Source organism: Eriocheir sinensis, unplaced genomic scaffold (genome assembly GCF_024679095.1).
Source record: "Eriocheir sinensis breed Jianghai 21 unplaced genomic scaffold, ASM2467909v1 Scaffold739, whole genome shotgun sequence".
Lineage (NCBI taxonomy): Eukaryota > Metazoa > Arthropoda > Malacostraca > Decapoda > Varunidae > Eriocheir > Eriocheir sinensis.
The window spans coordinates 105,349-126,504 of record NW_026112097.1 but is presented as its reverse complement, the minus strand read 5'-3'; the positions used below and the strand labels follow the sequence as shown (position 1 = coordinate 126,504).

General features: G+C 42.4%; 1 protein-coding gene across 7 annotated transcripts in view; it reads right to left on the bottom strand.

The window, feature by feature from the left end:
* Nucleotides 1–181: 181 nt before the first annotated feature.
* Nucleotides 182–21,156, bottom strand: part of LOC126994180 (uncharacterized) — a 37,108-nt gene continuing 16,133 nt past the window's right edge. For 2 of the 7 annotated variants that reach the window (XM_050853431.1, XM_050853428.1), the window contains exon 2: nucleotides 182–3,223. In XM_050853431.1, coding sequence (XP_050709388.1) covers nucleotides 1,325–3,214 — 1,890 coding nt within the window. In that variant the 5' untranslated portion in view covers nucleotides 3,215–3,223 and the 3' untranslated portion in view covers nucleotides 182–1,324. Of the gene's footprint in view, nucleotides 3,224–3,868; nucleotides 4,493–4,530; nucleotides 4,697–4,943; nucleotides 5,050–12,026; nucleotides 12,192–21,156 lie in introns of those variants that run through there. The other 5 variants (XM_050853429.1, XM_050853432.1, XM_050853433.1 and 2 more) reach the window with 5 other exon arrangements.

Here is a 21,156-nt window from a genome sequence, read left to right as displayed (position 1 = left end):
CACTGAGACATAACTTTCCTATTCAGAGGTCCTTTGTTCATCGTATTATATACTTTTAGTATTGCTTTGCTACACAAAAGCTGAAGGTGGGTGACTAGGAATATAATGAACTTGAATGATAAATTCTAAAATATAAGAAATGTTGACCTTGCCCTAGGGTGTTCTGTAAATATACTCTTCAGATTATATACCTTTTATTTGTGACAAAAACTAAGAATGCATACCACTTGATCAGGTCACAACTTTGACTTGAAAACTTAAATACATAGCATGTTTAGCTACATGGAGTTTAGGTAAAGGTTCTTTGATTGTCATGTAGTTGCTAATGGTCACTTGTATTGCTTTCATTATCTAATAAACATCATTCTGGAAATGCATGAGCCATGAATTCTAACCATAGATTTAGTTACCTTTCATTTATATGGAGACACTAACCTTGTACTCAAATGGACACTGTAGTCTTGGTGAATAGAGAGCATTGAAATTTTCCATTAAATACTGAAATAAACCTTTTAATGTTTTCTTTCTAAAGAGGTATGCAGCAGAACAATAAACATCTACACCTTAAGAAACAGCCACTAATGTAAGAAAAAGTCAAGTATTGTATGATCATTGGGAGGCTGGTCTCTCAGAACATTAACTACTTGATGCTTTCTCAATACCTTCTTATTGTTACTAACATATTGGAAGGAATTTTAGGAGGGAATACAGAAGATATCAAAGAATAAGCCTAGATACATATGATTAGGTTTTGTAGGATTTGAAATATTCAAATAAAATAGTTACTGATGACAAATCATGTAATATGAGGTGAGGTCTTGTTAATGGTGTAAATTTTGCATAACCCCCTTGCTAGTTTGCATAATTATGTAAACATGTTGTCTGAGCATAGTGCTTAATAGTTTATTTTTTATTTTTTTTTATTTATTTTTTTTTTTTTTACGTTGTTGCCTATTGCGCCGGTAGGCATCTTCCCGGTGGGGCCTGATGGTCGGCCCAAGGCTTCTTCCAGGTGGGGCCTGATGGTCGGCCCAGCCCGTTCTGGCGCAGGCGAGTGTTTATAGTGGCGCCATCTTGCATTGGCTCATGCTGCCCCCCGGAACTCGTTCTTGATTCGCTTGGACGGCTTCCTCTAGAGTCCGGGTTGATGGGTGGTCTTCAGGACAGCATGTGGGTAGTTTTAAGCCACTCGGCGGTGACTGAAAAATCCGAGTGGTAGCGTGGGGATTCGAACCCGCGTCGTCCATCACGCGGTGAATGTGGGCCCAGTACGCTACCACCTACGCCACCGCCTACCCTGAACTTATTAACAGTCACTTGTAAATCAGTGTTCCCCATAGATCCTCAACAACACCTCCTCTACAAGTTCATGCCTACCAAGAACTTCTTCAGGCGTACATGATGTCAGTCGCCTCATGGCCTCTCTCACACCTTCGACATGCTTTATTGCATGGGGAATGATATTAGGCTCGCCTGACCTGATGTTACTAATAATCTGGCCTGTTACTTCCTCAATGTAATCAAAATCTTGTGAAGTTAATTCCTGTATTTTCTTTGCATGATGCATCAGCTCTACAGTGGTGTGAGAAATAATTCTCCTTCTGCTCAAAATCTTTTGTCGGCCATTAATAATTTTAGCATTGGCTTCCATTTTTTTTGAAACAGCCACATCATAAAGCTCCTTCATAACTTTGTTGATATTCTCCTTTATCTCATTTTCTTTGATTATCATTCTTTCCTCCTTGACATGTTCAGGTAAGGGGTGAGGGCAACCGTCCCTTCCACACACACGTTTAACACCCACAATGCCACAGGACTTGGTCATACTGCTAAACATGGCCTCAGTAAAGAGCCCTGCAGCAATCCCTAACACACCACCAATGACAAGACAAGCTGCTGTGCCACCAGCTGCCACAGCTCCCACTTCTGTGGCTGTGATGGCCCCACCAAGAGTCCGAACTGCCATATTCCCAACAGATGCTGCAATGCCCCTGCCTGTGGCAGCCCGTGTGGCCGCAGCAGAAATGACACTTGTTGTCAGATCAGCAACAACAGCTCCAGCAGCTGTCCCACCAGCCCCACCAGCCAGCCCTGCTAAGAGGCCACTGCCACTGCTGTTATAGCAGGGAAAAACACAGGTCTGTTTACATACACCACAATTGTGTGCATGAATACCATCGTCAAGGCGTACAAAAGTTATCTTCTCTACCCTCTCTTCCTTCTTCCATCCTTCATTTCTAGCTTCCTGTAATTCATATTTAATGTAGATTTTTTTATCTATATCAAGTGCTGCTATTGAAGTTGCAAACCTTTCTATTTGTTCTTCTAGATTTTTCTTACATGTTTCAAAAAGTTTCCTCTCCTTGAGAATCTTGATGCTAACTGAAGGTGCACTGATCAAGGCACTGAAGAAAGTGTCATACTGCTCCCTCATATTATCCCACCTCAATGCCAAAATAGTGTGGTGCCTCTGGGAGCAGGTGCTTGTTACTTGTGGGGAGTAGAAGATACCATTATCAAAGTGAAACATACTTTTGAAAGGTACTCCTGCATTCCTCACTACAGCATCAACTGATGGCTTCTCCACAGCAAAAGTTGCAAAAATACAAGTGATTTCTGGCACATTGTTTCCTAACAATGAACTTATATCCCTTAGAACAGACTTCTGAGACTCAAAATCTCTATTAGTATTACCTTTGGCAACAAGACCGACACAATGTAAATCATCAACGCCAAAATCTGATGTTAGGAAAGCTTCCAAGCGGGACCTTGTATCTTCCTGTTGGTGTGCCCCTCTCGTGTCAGCCAGGCCGGGCGTGTCGATGAGCACAAAGTTGTACTCGTGCTTCATTCCTTCCTTGTAGTAAATGGTATACGCAGTGATGAGGTCTGTCTGGCTCTCCGTCTCCATGCGTCCATCTTCTGTCTCTTCTTTTACTTGCAGGCGAAAAGGGTCGTCGAACTGTACTCCGAAAAGATAGTTGAGCACAGCGTTAACAAAGGTGGTTTTACCTGCACCTGTCTCCCCCAGCAGTAGCACACACCTGGTGCTGGTGGGCTGCTCAGCAGGGCAGCCGATGTGAAACACTCGAAATCCTCTCTCTGCATCTTGCTGCTCCACTCGAGGGAGAACGTGGTATAATTTGTGACCATCTTTCTCCTCAGCAAAGGCAGTCTGTCCCTCTAGCAGCTGGTTCACCTCAGAGGTCTCCATGCCTTGGCTCTGTTGAAAGTAAACCATGAATATTGTGCTTCAATGTACCTTTTCTTGATCCTAAGAGGGCTCCTGCAAAGCCTATCCAGCAAATATGCTGGTGATAATACAACAGCTTGATTCAAGTACTGCTGCCCTCAGGAAATTTGACAAAACCTAAGTCCAGAATACTGAAAATGCATAAATGTTATTTTTTTTAAACATTTATTCTTGGTATTATTTTGCATTCTGAAGGAATCTAATCCTCATTTTCTTTAGAAATCAATGATTTACATATTAACTTAACAAGTCGATTAAATTGACAAGCCGACCAACAAACCTGTCACCATTTAGGCAGTAACCTACTGCCACTAAGGATAGTAACTTATTGTCCCTGAAAAAATAACCAATGGCTGGTATGTAAAGTTACCTATTTTCACTTGAACAGTAACTTATTCACATCATAACAGTAATCAATCACTTGATATAATAGTAACCTACCACCAATCAATAGTAACCTACTATCAAGTGTTCCCTGTCATTGCTCAATAACATCTCTTACAATAATAGTGTGCAGGTATAAGTGGTCGTCAATAGGTGCAGTTTGCCAAGCCTTTTAAATGGAGCTGCTCGTAGATAAAATAATAAGTTGTAGCAGGTAAAATGGTAACCTACCACCAGTGAAAGTCCCTTACCACCAGTGAGTTCATAATCTATCACCACTTTTGCAGTTGTTGATGCCTCAGAGACAAGAAATTTGGAACAGAAACAATTGTCAAGTGATGATTAAAACATTAATGGGGTATTATTTAAGAGAGGGTAGCCTACTAATTTTGAGACCGACTGTTTATTTCTGAAGAAAATATGATGCTTCTTATTAATGAGATGGTACTTTTTTTCTGGAAATCACTAAATGATTGACTTTTCAATGCCCAAGGTGCAGCTGCCACCGCCTGGCTCCCACCTATTACCACCGACCACGTACTAGTGGACCACCTCCGCCACCATGTTGTCCCGTCCCATGCTGTGTATTTCCACCGGCCCACGCTGCATGCCAAATAAATCTGAACTAACCTAACCTAACAACCTATCTATTGGGGGGGGGGGGGTCTTCCCCACGACCCCCTAATTGGGGAATTTCATCCCCTCACTCCCCCCCCCCTTCTATTTTCCGTAAGTCAATTGTTACTGCACTGCATTCAGAGACCAAAAAAATAATCCATAAGGTAAGTATTAACTTCACAAGTGGCTACCCTCTCCTCAATATTATCCTATTAATATCAATTAGGAAAAATGTTAGCCATAGGAGTTGGGTGTTATTCTAGATAAATACCCACATAGCTTGTAAAGAGTTAATACTTTTTGAAAAATGTTGTCGTTTCATGGGTGTTGGTTAACAGCCACAGCAAGTAATATTCCCGATGCACTGATTCACTTCTGCGTCTCCTGTTCTTATAAGGCTCTTTAACTCGTCTGGTCTGAGTGGTAGGGGAAAACTAGCGAACCATCTCGTCCTTTTCTTCCTCAGTAGTTTTAGGGGCTGGGTAGGCCATGGGACCACGGCCTCTGTAGCCAAATAAAGCTAATCCTCGTCCCCCATGAAGGGAAGACCATAGAAAGGCCTCTAGTCCCTTTATTAAACCCGAGTTACGTTAGGAGCTTTCTGTGGGGTAACCTTTCGGGGGAAGAAATGTCCATCCTTTAAACTCGAACATTGCCTGAAATTAAAAAAAGAAAAACAAATTTATACCACAAATGCACGATCAAATGGGAACAAGCAAGTCGCTGTCGCCCTCGTTCAGTCCCTTTAACTTGACTCGTACTTTTCGTAATAGTGCGCAGGTTTTATTAGTGGCCGCCTGAAGGTGCAGCATGCCAAGCTTTTTATATATAGCAGCTCTGAGATCATCTACAAGAACAGACCCCAAAGGAAATGCTAAAGATATATGCAGAGGACCGTATCTTGAAACTGCTTTGGGAGAGTGCTATAGCTTATGAGTTGTGCTTCATATGTAATGGATCCTTTGTATGGAGCAATGGATCAACTTCATTAACCTAAAACTCGCTCCATTATACTCACCTCTGCTATGATGAATGACCCAGAGAAAATGCATTAAGTGAATGAATGAAAGAATATATGGCCCAGAATGAATGAAATTAAATTTAAATGAAAATGAATGAATGAAATGAATTAATTATGAATGAATAAACGAAATGAATGAATGAAATGAATTAATTATGAATGAATAAACGAAATGAATGAATGAAAGAATGAATGAGAGTCGAAAGACGCAGCTGCAAGTTAGGAGAATCAGACCGACGTTTCATCGATCATAAACAATCTGGATTCATCCATGTTTGTACAGCCGTGAAGCATTTTGAAACATTCTGTATACATGTTTCCCTTGGAGCCGACGTTTGTTAAAGAGAAAACCTTGGAGAAAACACAGTCAAAACATTACAACCTCGCCTCGCAAGGTTAAGTTATAGTTGCGTGCGATGATCATATCTTGGGGGGCCCTAGCAAGACGCGGAACACATTCGAGGCATGCAGCTCCATCAAACACTTATCTATTATTATCTGGTACTCTTCCTCCTGACTGTAAGAGGGGGCTGGTCGTCCCCCATTTAGAAAAGGAAAGGGGACCGACAGGACTGCAACATCTATCGTGGCATTACACTACTCAGTGTGGTAGGCCATTAATGTACTTTCCCATCTAATGCTTATCGTATCCCATTATGGCGCTCCGCGAACTGAAGGAGCGCCGACGTGAGTTTCAACAGGGCTTGCAGCATAATGTCTGTCTCAAAAAGGCGTTGGTTCGAGTGCATTGCGAGACACTGGGATCTCTTAATTTCTACAAGGACTATTGGTTTGCTGACTGGCCTGTATTCTGAGACAGTACTTGTCCAATTTCTATCCCGTGAACACGGGAGTAAGGCTGGGCTGTGTCCTTGCCCTATCGCTTTTCAAACACTTCGACATAGACTGGTTACGAGAGAAAGAGCAGAGCAATGGACCAGGAGCATCTGTTAGCAATACCAGGGGCACTGAGTTTTTTGCCGATAATGCAATATTCCTTGCGGAGTCGCTTGAGGTTCTGGCCGGTGATGCTTCTCGAGGTACTGCACGAGGAGGCGAAGCCTTTGGGACTTCAGGTCCCCTGGGCCAAGACCCATTAAGGTACAGGTGTTAGGAGCAGTGCATGGACACATTGGACAGCGTATATCTGGCTATGACCCACACTCCGCGGGCCCGGGTTCGAATCCCGGCCGCATATTCCCAAAGTCTCTGCGGGTATGTGGTCCTTGAGTGAAGACGCTCGACTGTAGCTTCGAAACTAACCACGAGCAGTTCTGGAAAATATTCTCATTGTGATTCCCACTCAAAATTACCTCAAGTGTTTCCACCCATACCTTATATAACCTAACCAACCCTGCCCTGTTCAAGGGTAGGCGGCACATATCCGTACAGACTTCGGGAATATGCACCCCGTCCCGGGCAGTCTGCGTCCGGCTCACCCAGCTGTTCATCCTCCATTTCGGGTTGGTCGATAAATGGGTACTTGGGGAAACCTGGGGAAATCTGCATGGGGAAGGTAAACTGTGGCAATCCTGGATTTTATATTGGCCCGTGTCCCGTGGTAATGTGTTAATTGTTACCCACCACGGGGTCAAAGGGTCGACGATCGGAATTAAGGTGCTAGAGCTAGCAAGTGTAAGGTGTGGATGCCGAAGCGCCAAGGTCAACGTCCGTCCCTTTGAGAAGGTCGATATCAGGCGTGGGCGTGACTGAGGAGTAGGCTCAGAGTCAGTAGGGGCAGGGGTGGGCAGGTACCGGTACCAGTACCGGTACTAACGGTACCAGCTAGACGGTACGGTACCGGTACCAGATTGCTCGGTACCGGTACCAGATTGCTCGGATTTATTTATTGGATTTATTGATAATTCTTCATGTCCGGTTTAGGTTGCTAATAAATATTGTTATTGTTATTAGACTTTAATCGAGTACATCCATAATAACTTTACATGCTATTTTTTTTCGAAAAAATAAATATTCACTTCATTCAGAGAGAGTACAACAGAAGAAACATCCTAATAGGAGCAGAAATAAATGAGAGAAAAAAAGTCCACTGTGTGTGTGTGTGTGTGTGTGTGTGTGTGTGTGTGTGTGTGATACACACACACACGACATAAATAAATAAACAATGGGGCAGAAGCTATGATGGAAACGAAAAGCAGGACAAAATGGTAGGAACTTGAGAAGACGGTCAGCGAGGCAGTGACTCAGCAGCCAGCACAGTATTTAAGGCTTATCGTCTCCACAGGGCCCATACCGGTACCGCATGGCGACTGGCCAGCGCCGCGCGCCGCCGAGCGTCACCAAGATATCCAAACGGTACCAGCACTAGTGGTAATGGTCAGTGCCGAGTGATCATGAGTCTTCCCGGCAGTGGGTACCGGTACCGGGTGCCGGCTGAATCGATTCTTCTCGGCACTTGGTACCGGTACCGGTACCGATATATATATATATATATATATATATATATATATATATATATATATATATATATATATATATATATATATATATATATATATATATATATATGACCTCTATTTAAAATAATCTGCCAAAATTGCGGGCCTGATTTTACGTACAGCAATACGGCCGTACCATAAGGCAGCCTCCTCGACTATAGAAGCTCTTCGGCCAATTTCTCATACCATAATCTTCGAGGGGCCCTCTCCGTAAGCGAAGGAAAGGTGTTGAGGGGCGAAATTATTGGAATCTGGCAAGGGGTCGAGATTGGTACATCTTCGTGAGCCCCTTCGCATATTTTATGCGTCAATTGTGTATTTTTCTCATTAATATAGTAATAAATGATCCAGGAATTATAATAAAACGTATTTAATCTAATATGAAAATGCAAAAGTTTTTTAAATAAATGATTTAAAATGTTGTTTAAGACTTTAGGGTTGTATCATGATTTTTAACCCTTGCCGAGTTGCCGTGTCAACACGCCTCCTTGGTCAGCTTAAGGAGCTAGGTAGTCTTTTCCTATAGCTCCGATGGGGCTCGAGCACTTTTCTAACGGCCCCTTGTTTGACGGGATATGGTAGCGAGGGGCAGAGAAGTGATGACGCCGGGCACATGTGGACTCCCTGGCTGCGTGCGTGGAGAGAGGTGTAACCCAAGGGGTGCTGACGTCACTCCCAATCCCCAAGGCCTCCCTTCTCATAGGCTTAGTGGAAACACGGGCCGCGCAGGGATGCCAACCCTATCGCCCACGCTATGTTCCCAATTATACCTATATTTGCCTTTCAATCAACCATTTTCTTCGTGATTATACATTGAAAAGTATGTATGATTACACTAATATATGTAAAATGTTTCAATTATCAAGATTTCCGTGTAGAGATGATTACAGAGGCTACCAACCCAACTCGGAAGAAGCCCTAGCGGAGGAAGGGATCGAGATCACCTTATAGTATCCCGCAGAAAGGGGACACCGTATAAGGGAAGAGGAAGAGGAAGGTTTAGAGGCTGCCTAATGGTACGGCCGATAATCTTTTTAAGGCGGCTTTACACATGGCAATTTACGGCTGGCAATACAGGCGTAACGTGCTACCGGCAGCATTTTGAGTCTGGGAGCTCTTCTCGCGGCAAGTTCTCTGCAGTTGAGCGTGTCCGTCTTGTATTGCCGACTGGCGGCTGGGTAAACAACATGTTGGCGCCAATAAAACAAGGAATGATGGATGTAGATGGCAAGATTTGGAGACGGGAGGCCGAGATGGCACTGTGAAGCAAGTGAAGCAGCATCGACACCTATGGGACTCACAAGATAAGCTCTACAAGAAGCAGAGTATATGGAAAACCACTTTTGAGAGAGTGGCAGCAACATTGCGGGAAATGTTTATCTCTTTGCGAGACAGCGAAGGAGGTAAGGAACGATTATTTTCGTGTATTATATACTACTGGGTTCACACGAGCCACTTTTAGTGGTCAGTGGCCGCCACAAAAAGTGGCGACCACAAAAAAATGGTCGCCACGAAAAGTGGTGGGTAGGTGCACCATGCACACGAGCCACTCGGTGGCAGCCACTAATGAGGTCAACACGTGGCGTTATGGATCTCGTAGAGGCAGCAGCTGTCTGTGCTCTCTCGGCAAAAAGCGCTGAAGAAAGTACTGCAATGGGTTCACCCCATAATTTATATATGTACTTAGCAACAGACTACTGCGTGTAGCATTCCACACATTATTTACAGAGCTAAAAGAACACGATAATTTTTTTACTACTTCAGGCGGGCACAGGATAGGTTTAATCATCTTATGACAATAATTGGTCCACGTATAACACGGCAGGACATCAACATGAGGAAGTGTGTGCCAGTAGAAGAGAGACTTGCGGTAATTTTAATATAAGACTGAACATGAAGAATATTAAGTCACATTAGATGTAATTTATTGACATAATTCAGCAGTCTTTGCGGTTACAGAACATTTTCCTATTTCTATTTCCGGGTAAACAAAACTACCACATTCAGTAATATATCCAAACCAGAATCAATTAATATGCAAAACTGTGAAACGAAATGAAACATTAGTTCCGAAAGCATATAAGAGCTTATCCATTACATCCTGAACACAAGTTATGCGTGAATGTCATACTTATACATCATTATGACAGTTAAAATTCAGGTGTTCAAGTGTCAAGACAGAGGGAAAGCGGCGGGTGGCAGGGTGGTGGCCACCGATAGTGGCTCGTGTGCACGCTGCCATTTGAAACAACGGTATCTATCCCTGGCCACAGTGGCGTGGTCGGAAAATTGCTCCGCCCGCCACAACTCGCCACTGTTTTGTGGTGACCACAAAAAAGTGGCCCGTGTGCATGCACCCATAGAGATGTGTGTCTTCTATGTTGACCATTATTTTGTGGCGGCCACTGACCACTAAAAAGTGGCTCGTGTGAATCCAGCCTAAACTTTCACGAGCATACAATGAGTGACAGCAGCACGCAGCACGCTGCTGGTGGAGGCAAGAGGGAGGGGGGAGGGACGTTACGTCGCGTATTTTACACAAATTTTAGGACGAACCTTTAACACATTTTACGGGCTGGTATTGTGATTAACCGAATAATGCGAAAACTTCAATTTTAAGATACTGAATTTTATCAGCTTGACCATTCAGATAATAAAATACCGTACGGAACAAATGCCGTTCCGTATTGGTTCAAAACGGAACGATACATTTCATTGTCGAATACAGAGCGAATCCGTATTTTAAGGAACGGCAAGGCTGCCGCCAAGACAGTCGCGAAGACGATCAGGAAGACCATCGGCCAACTCCTTGGCATCTGTCGGCCAGCTAGTCGGCCAACCAGTTGACAGACAATCTGGAAGACTGTCGTCAAGACTGTCGGCCAATCGGTCGGCAGATTCGTGGTTGTCATAGGCATGGCGCCATTTAAAAAATTGACCATTGAGACTCGTCTTGAGACTAGTTGGCAGCATGCCGCAGACGTTCTGCCAACTAGTTGGCCGAATGTCCCAGACAGTCGGCAATCATGGTAGCCGACACCAAGACGCCAAAAAATTCTTGGAGCGTGGGAGCCGTCACTTGTCAAATGCAGTAGTCGCTGGGTTGTCTTGGCCCTGAGTCGGCACAGTGTGAACGGGGCTTAACGCTTCTTGAAACACACAGGTGGAGTCTTAGTCGAAGTGAAATGATCTGTGCTGTATGTAGCACTATAGCTAATATTGTCGTGTTTGGGTGATGAAATTATGCTTTAACATTTCACACACAAGTGAATACTTAAAATTTCGTCCATTTAGGAGACAATAATTATGATAAACACCTTGCGTTATTGTTAGACATCCACGACAACCCAGCAACTTTTCCATTTGACAAGTTGGTTCCCACGCTCCAAGAAGGGGTAGAAGTTTTATTGGGGTCTTGGTGTCTTGCCAACTGTCTGGGACATTCGGACAACTAGTTGCCAGCATGTCGTGCTAACCCTTACGACTCCAGACTCCCGTCACGACGTCGGTACAGCATTCGGCAACAGTCTCAAGACCTCTTTCAAGACATGCCCGATCCTTTCATATCAACACCCAAGACCTCGTGTACCCTAAAGTCGTGGGTTGTCTTGCCCCAGAGTTTTTTTCTTTTTTTTTCAGATGCCCACAGCTTGTTCATGAGAGAAAAGACACGTTCAGTGGAAGCATTATAGTTCCAGGATGGCACATTATGAACTGAACTATATCTGACATGCGTTGATGGTTGATGTTTTTGTCTTTGACATGGGAGAATACTTCTACCCACCGCTGTTACGTATATCATATGAACATTGTTTTATAATTTGTTAATGTAAAGCCGTTAACATTATGGTGATATCTGGTACCTCAGCGTCTCCCTTCCTCTCTATCCCCCGTGGTTCCTGTCCTGCTCCCCCCAGCAGAGATGAGGTGGTGGGGGGTGATCGCACTTCTACCAACCCTGCCGAAATTACTGGGTTGCTCAGTGTGAAACTCGTCCGACCCCACTGTAACGATACTTTTTTGAGTGTGTGTACCTGACTCTCCCTTCTGCCCCTCCCTCCCCACGCCCTTCCCATTTCCCCTTCTGCGTGTGTGTAAGTGTGTGTGTGTTCATATAATCTAATGGGGAAGGAGAAAGGGAGGAAGAGAGTGAGAGATAAGGCTACAGATAAGAGGGTGTGAGAAAGGAGGAAACAAGGGAAATGGGTGGAGTAAATGGGAGGGGAAAAAAAGAGAGAGGGAGGGTCAGGTAGAGGTTTTTTTTTTTTTTTTTTTTTTTTTTTTTTTTTACGTTGTTGCCTATTGCGCCGGTAGGCATCTTCCCGGTGGGGCCTGATGGTCGGCCCAAGGGTTCTTCCAGGTGGGGCCTGATGGTCGGCCCAAGGCTTCTTCCAGGTGGGGCCTGATGGTCGGCCCAGCCCGTTCTGGCGCAGGCGAGTGTTTATAGTGGCGCCATCTTGCATTGGATGAGGAAAGAGGGAGAGAGAAAACGTGTGAGTGGGAGGGAAAGATATTTAAGCCCCAAATACACTGTCGAATTTTGGTTCACGAATGTGCGCGAATATGCAAGTCATCCTGTGTCGCGGACAAGTTCGGCATCTTTCTTGCCTGTTCTTGGCCGTTCAGGGACATGTTTGCGTCCACCACGCGACTTTTGTCAGTTGGTCACGACCGCCACGAAAGTTTTATGTTGCATGAAAAATTCACGGGCCGTTCGCCGAATGTGCACGAATGCAAAATGGACGCCGAATTGTCGCCGAAATGTCGCCGACATGTCCCAGACAATTCGGCGTCCGATTCGCGGTGTTCGGCGAATTGTCGCCGAATTTTGACCGCTGAAATTTTAATTTTATTGGCAAATTTGTCGCCGACATGTCGCCGACTATTCGGGGACATGTCTTCGGCATGTCGCCGAATGGCCAAGACTATTCGGGGACATGTCCCCGAATATTCGGCGAATTAATCACGACACGGCAAACGGGTCGCGGTGGGAGGTGTACACGGGGGTCTGTCTATCTATCTATCTATCTATCTATATCTATCTGTATATGTATTATCTATCTATCTATCTATATTTCTCTCTCTCTCTCTCTCTCTCTCTCTCTCTCTCTCTCTCTCTCTCTCTCTCTCTCTCTCTCTCTCTCTCTCTCTCTCTCTCTCTCTCTCTCTATATATGTATGTATGTATGTATGTATGTATGTATGTATGTATGTATGTATGTATGTATGTATGTATGTATGTATATATATATATATATATATATATATATATATATATATATATATATATATATATATATATATATATATATATATATATATATATATATATATATATATATATATATATATATATTTATATATTTATATATATATATATATATATACGGAATAAAATAATACTATAATAATAAATAGTAAACAAGAAAATATGAAAAACAAGAAGAATTATGAATTTATAAAATAGGTATGGAACTAACATTTTCATTTATTTCATAATTAATTTACTATTTATTACTTTATTTATTTCTAAATACCATTATTCTGCCATTATTTAACCTTTGTTTCATTTTCAGTTATTGAAATTTATTTTTTCTTTCAGTTACTGGTTTGTTTATTAGTATTACGTAAACATTCATTCATTCTAAAATATTTGTAGGAGGGCAAAACAAAAACAAGTCACATTTATACATTTTATTACACATACTATCATACATATTACCACACATGGTATTTACTCGCCCACAATTCTGTCCTGCCAGGTCACTGCTTCCCAGGTGTTGTAGTAGTCCATGAGGTAGGCGCGGATTCCCGTGCTTTTATATGCCACATGGGCATCAGATGATCAGCTGTCGGGAATCTTGGCACTGTCGGAGAATTGTCCCCGACATGTCGCCGACTCTTCGGGGACATGCGAAGACAATTCGGACACTTGTCGCCAGTTATTCCGCGACAAAAAAAAAACGTTAAAATTTTAGATTTTGAGCTCGGCGACATGGACGCCGAATAGTCGGCGACATGTCTCCGAATTATCCCCGAATTATCTTGAGCATTCGCCGACATGTCGCCGAATGTTCACAAACTGTAAGAGTCTTGGTCATGTCGGCGAACCGGTCGCCGAATTTTTTCACGAACTGATTCGGCGTCAAGTTCGTGGCCAGAATTCGGCAGTGTATTTGGGGCTTAAGAGAAAAACTGGGAAGGAGGGGAAAGGAAAAGAAGAAAGAAATGAGAAGGAAGGAGGAAAATAAGGGAACGGAGAGGGAGAAGAAAACCAGGGAAAAGCCTGACAGCGCAATAGGCTGTGACGTAAAAAAAAAAAAAAAATGGGGGTGACGTAGGTGCTTATTTAGGTGTGTTCCGACTTACGTCGAAAATCGGGTTACAACACGTTGTTAGGAACGGAACTCCGTCGTAAGTCGAGGACTTCTTCAACTTATTTATTCAATAAAAGAATTTTTGTTAAGGTGCGTCCACACCTGGAATCTTTGTATGACAACAATGAATCCCAGACGTTTCCCAAGTGTTTCGGTAAACCACTGGCATACATTTGAATACCCTCGGGAAATAATGTTTCCTGTCCACACCTCAGGGTTGTTCTCAGGATGTCGGTGTGTGCGGAGATTGCTACAATGGCCTCTGTGTTTTGCTTATTATTGCACTCACTGGAGAACAAGAAGAAGACAAGAAAACGCGTATGGGTGCGGTCGTTTATAGAAAGTTGAGCATTACAGAATGACTTACTTTTGGCGGAGCCGAGAGTTAATGGAGCAGGGTTTAATTAATTAATAATTTTCTTGGAAGGTCAACCACTGATTTTGAAGAACTATTACGAACGGTGGCTCCCAAAATACAACGAATCGATACCAGGCACAGAAAAGACATTCCAGCTCCCATCAACCTGCAGCTATAATCTGACAGGCAGAGATCCTTTTACGAGCCTCATTAACACCTTCGAAATGTCAAAGCTGAGTTTCCATACAAACTTTCCTGGTGTGGGCGGTCCTGAGAAACAGTTAGGAAGTTTCTCATGTTTTCCATCCAGGATGGAAAACATGAGAAACTTTTGCGCGCTCGCGCGCTCGTATATGCGGGTGTGGGTGTGTGTCTGTGGGTGTATATGTATATGTATATATGTATATATGTCTGTGTGTGTGTGTGTGTGTGTGTGTGACTATATAAATGGATGAAGGGATTTAATAAAGGGGATGTCAATAAAATTTTGAGAGTGAAAGAGCCAGGTAGGACGCGTGGAAATGGTTTTAAGTTAGACAAATTCAGATTCAACAAAGACATAGGCAAGAATTGGTTCACTAATAGAGTGGTGGACGAATGGAACAGGCTTGGGAGCCATGTTGTGGGTGCCAATACCATAGATACATTCAAGAAGAGGTTAGATAAAGCCATGGATGGTGAGGTTAGGTGGGGTTGAGTGTACAGGAGCTGCCTTGTATAGGCCAACCGGCCTCTTGCAGACTCCTTACGTTCTTATGTTCTTATGTTCTTATATATATATATATATATATATATATATATATATATATATATATATATATGAATATTATATATATATATATATATATATATATATATATATATATATATATATATATATATATATAGGTATATATATATATATATATATATATATATATATATATATATATATATATATATATATATATCTATATATAGTCACACACACACACACACACACATACACACACACACTCCCAACGCAATACACACACGCACGCACCCACACACACATACACTTCTGTCCAAGACATAGGTTGCACGTCACAGCAGTCTGCGGAAAGGCGGGGGCACCTGCCATTACACTTTTCTCACACACACACACACACACACACACACACACACACACACACACACACACACACAGATATACACTAAAGTGCACTTGCTCATGTCGGGAAGGGTACCTGCTGGCGCTTACGAGTTCAACACTCGATTAGTCCGTAGTGAATTACACACATATTCTCTCTCAGTGTTTCTCAATTCTTTCCTGAAAGTATCCAGGTTATTTCTCAACTGCTTCCAGAATCACTGGGGAAACGTCTGGCACACATTGTTGACATACAAAGATTCCTGGTGTGGACGCGGCTTTACAGTATTAAGCTGTTTCTAATATCAAACGAATTTGTATCTAAGAAATATTTCATGTAAGTTCCTCAGGACATAAAAGTAGTTGGTGGGTTGCTGTTAATATTGCCTCTTTTGAGGTAAAGAGACACGGGCTAACCTATGAGCCCGCCAGGAACCCAACTCCCGTCAATAATGAGCAGTGGTGAGCACGGTTCCGCTAATCCGGTAATTAGCGAAGCTAACTTTCTCGTTAGCTGATTAGCGTTTTCGCTAACTTTGGAAGCAGTTATAGCGGACCATTTAGCTTACGCTAAATATAGTTCCTCCTCCGTTAACTTTAGGTCCACTAAAAAAAATCATACAGGTCCGTTCTTGTCCGTTGTGGGCAGACACGGCACCAGTTGAGCCAGTGGGGTAATCGGACAATTATTAGGTAAACTTTTTTATATTTTATAATGCATCTTACATTTCCAACTCTTTGAACTCGGGATTTAATAACAAGAACTAGATATTTTCCACCTGACAAGAAATAAACTTCAAATAATAAGAAAAATAAAAGTGTCAGTTATGAAAAAAGTAAAAACAAAATACGTAAATTTGCAAAACCTTTCTGGAAAGCTCTATGTCTAACCTGTAACATACTGAAATTTCAGGTCACTGTTTGTTTTTAAAGATTTAAAGGTTTTAGGAGTAGGTAGGAAGACACCTACCGAACGGGCGTGAGCTACTCCCGGTGAGGATAATATGGGAAGCGAGAAGGGTGCTAAAGCCCTTCAAAGACCCTTCCCGTGTCCTCACTAACCGTTTCCCTTTTGTCTCATCAACACCAGAGAGCAGTTCAGCATGCCCTCTAAAGACAGTTCCTCTCTCTTTCTACACCACACTACATTCACACAACACACACCTTTTCCCAAAATTCAAAATTCAAAATGGCTAACGAAAACACTGCCTCGGAGTCCCCGCCTGGGGGGGGGGACCATAAATTCCCCCAGGGAGGACTCCCCTTCTGGCTGCCGACTTGAGAGGTGTCCTGATAACTCCTCGAACCTCCTCCTTATCAATTTCTGCAACATTCGCGGTCTTCGTTCTAATTTTCATTCTGTGGAACACCATCTCTCCTCCTCTAAACCCCACCTTCTCTTCCTCACCGAAACACAGGTTTCTGAGGCTACTGACAGCAACCTCTACTCTGTTCCCTCCTACTATCTCTATCCTAAATTTCAATCCAAAGCTGGATGTTGCGCCTACGTGCGCAACGACATCACTTGCTCTCGTGCTCACGACCTTGACTCTTCTGAATTTTCCACCATCTGGCTAAGACTTCATTGTCATTCTATTACTAAATACATATGTGCTTTTTATCTCTCACCTAACTCTACTAACTATGTAAAATTCTTTGACTATTTGAACTCTAAAGTGGAGCACATCTTGAGTCACTCTCCCTTCGCTGAAATCTCGATCTTGGGAGATTTCAATGTTCACCACCAGCTTTGGCTTTCATCCTCCTTCACTGACCAGCCTGGTGAACAAACTTACAACTTTGCTCTCCTCAACGACCTAGAGCAGTTGGTTCAGCACCCTACTCGTATTCCCGACCGTCTTGGAGACAGGCCCAACATTCTAGACCTCTTCCTTACCTCTAATCCTTCTGCTTACTCTGTCAAACTGTTCTCTCCGTTGGGCTCCTCCGATCATAACCTTATTTCTGTATCCTGTCCTATCGCTCCTGTACATCCTCTGGACCCGCCGAAGATGCGATGCTTCTGGCATTTTGCTTCAGCTCGGTGGGACGACCTGAGGATGTACTTTTCCGATTTCCCGTGGAATGATTACTGCTTCCAGGAGAGAGGCCCCTCTATGTGTGCTCGCGCATCACAGAGGTGATTGTCTCTGGAATGGAGGCATACATTCCACGTACTTTCTCTACTCCTCATGCTAAAAAGCCTTGGTTTAATCACGCTTGTTCTCGTGCTATAAAAGATAGAGAGGCAGCTCACAAAAGGTTCCAGAGCCTTCGAACTCCCACTAACTTTGACCTTTATATTTCAGCCCGGAATCATGCCAAATCTATTCCCCGAGTTACCAAAACTTCTTTTATTAATAGAAAATGTCAACACCTTGCTTCTTCTAATTCTTCCCGTGACTTCTGGCATCTAGCCAAAAATATCTCCTCCAATTTCACTTCTTCCTCTTTCCCTCCTCTCCTTAACCCTGACGGCAGCAATGCCGTCTCATCTGTCTCTAAGGCTGAACTCTTCGCTCAAACTTTCTGTAAGAACTCCACCCTGGACGATTCTGGGCATATTCCTCCTACTCATCCCCCCCTCTGATTCCTTTATGCCTGTTATTAAAATTCTTCCAAATGATGTTTTCTATGCCCTCTCTGGCCTCAACTCTCAGAAGGCTTATGGACCTGATGGAGTGCCTCCTATTGTCCTTAAAAACTGTGCTTCTGTGCTGACACCCTGCCTGGTCAAACTCTTTCGTCTCTGCCTATCAACATCTATCTTTCCTTCCTGCTGGAAGTATGCCTTTGTACAGCCTGTGCCTAAGAAGGGTGAACGTTCCAATCCCTCAAACTACCGCCCTATAGCTTTACTTTCCTGTCTATCTAAAGCTTTTGAATCTATCCTTAACCGGAAGATTCAAAAGCACCTTTCCACTTCTAACCATCTATCTGATCGCCAGTATGGATTCCGCAAGGGGCGTTCAACTGGCGATCTTCTTGCTCTCTTAACTGACTCTTGGTCATCCTCTCTTAGCCGTTTCGGTGAAACTTTCTCTGTTGCGCTAGACATATCGAAAGCCTTCGATAGAGTCTGGCACAAGTCTTTGCTTTCTAAACTGCCCTCATTCGGATTCTATCCCCCTATCTGTTCCTTTATCTCCAGTTTCCTTTCCGGCCGTTCTATCTCTGCGGTGGTAGACGGTCACTGCTCTTCCCCTAAATCTATCAACAGTGGCGTTTCACAGGGCTCTGTCCTATCACCCACTCTATTCCTGTTATTCATCAATGATCTTCTTTCCATAACAAACTGTCCTGTCCACTCATACGCCGACGACTCCACTCTGCATTATTCAACTTCTTTCAATAGAAGACCATCACATCAGGAAGTACACGACCCCAGACTGGAGGCTGCAGAACGCTTAACCTCAGACCTTACTATCATTTCCGATTGGGGCAGAAGGAACCTTGTGTCCTTCAATGGCTCAAAAACTCAATTTCTCCACCTATCAACTCGACACAATCTTCCAAACACCTATCCCCTATTCTTCGACAACACTCATCTGTCACCTTCTTCAACACTAAACATCCTCGGTCTATCCTTACCTCAAAATCTCAACTGGAAACTTCACATCTCCTCTCTTGCTAAATCAGCTTCCTCGAGGTTGGGGGTTCTGTATCATCTCCGCAAGTTTTTCTCATCCGCGCAGTTGCTATCCATATACAGGGGCCTTGTCCGCCCTCGTATGGAGCATGCAGCTTACGTGTGGGGGGGCTCCACTCACACAGCTCTACTGGACAGAGTGGAGTCTAAGGGTCTTCGTCTCAACAGCTCTCCTCCTACTGATAGTCTGCTACATCTTAAATTCCGCCGCAATGTTGCCTCTCTTTCTGTCTTCTATCGATATTTCCACGCTGAGTGCTCTTCTGAACTTGCTAACTGCATGCCTCCCCCACTCCCGCGGCCCCGCTGCACACGACTTTCTACTCATGCTCATCCCTATACTGTCCAAACCCCTTATGCAAGAGTTAACCAGCATCTTCACTCTTTCATCCCTCACGCTGGTAAACTCTGGAACAATCTTCCTTCATCTGTATTTCCTCCTGCCTACGACTTGAACTCTTTCAAGAGGAGGGTATCAGGACACCTCTCCTTCCGAAATTGATCTTTCTTTCGGCCACCTCTTTTAATTCTTTTTTGGGAACAGCGAGTAGCGGGCTTTTTTTTTTATTATTGTTTTCTTTTTTTGTGTGCCCTTGAGCTGTCTCCTTTGTTGTAAAAAAAATAAAAAATACTAAACCGAGGCTAAATCCATATAAAAAAAATTGCGGTTAGCGTTAGCTTCTACTAATTTCTTGATCAGTTTAGCGGTTTAGCGTAAACGAAGCTAACTTTCTAGTTAGTGGATTACCAGTTTGCGAAGCTGACCTTTCGGTTAGCGGTGCCCACCACTGATAATGAGGGAGCACTGTACTGAGCTTCAATGTACCTTTTCTTGATCATAAGAGGGCTCCTGCAAAGCCCATCCAGCTAATATAGCCTACTAATGATAATACAACAACTTGATTCAAGTAGTGCTGCTACCAGGATATTTAAGACATAACATAAATGTTTACAATTCTGAAATTGCATAAATACTATTATATTAATTAGTTATTCATCGTATAGTCTTGTTTTCTGAAGGAATCTTATCTTCATTTTCCTTAGAAATCAACGTAGCTGGGCATTATCGCGATAAGTTATCGCGATACTTTATCGCTGATAACAAAATCGGGTTATCGGCCATCCGCTACTTATTTAAATAAATATATATATATATATATATATATATATATATATATATATATATATATATATATATATATATATATATATATATATATATATATATATATATATATATATATATATATATATATATATATATATATATATATATATATATATATATATATATATATATATATATATATATATATATATATATATATATATATATATATATATATATATATATATATATATATATATATATATATATATATATATATATATATATATATATATATATATATATATATATATATATATATATATATATATATATATATATATATATATATATATATATATATATATATATATATATATATATATATATATATATATATATATATATCTTTATGTCTATATATATATGTTTTTTACAACAAAGGAGAGCTCAAGGGCACAAAAAATAAACAATAATAAAAAAAGCCCGCTACTTGCTGCTCACAAAAAGAATCCACAGAGGTGGCCGAAAGAGAGGTCAATTTCGGGAGAGGTGTCCAGATACCCTTCTCTTGAAAGAGTTCAAGTCGTAGGCAGGAGGAAATACAGAAGAAGGAAGATTGTTCCAGAGTTTACCAGCGTAAGGGATGAAAGAGTGAAAATGCTGGTTAACTCTTGCATATGAAGTTTGGACAGTATAGGGATGAGCATGAGTATAAAGTTGCGTGCAGCGGGGCCGCGGGAGGGGGGGAGGCATGCAGTTAGCAAGTTCAAAAGAGCAGTCAGCATGAAAATATCGATAGAAGATAGAAAGAGAGGC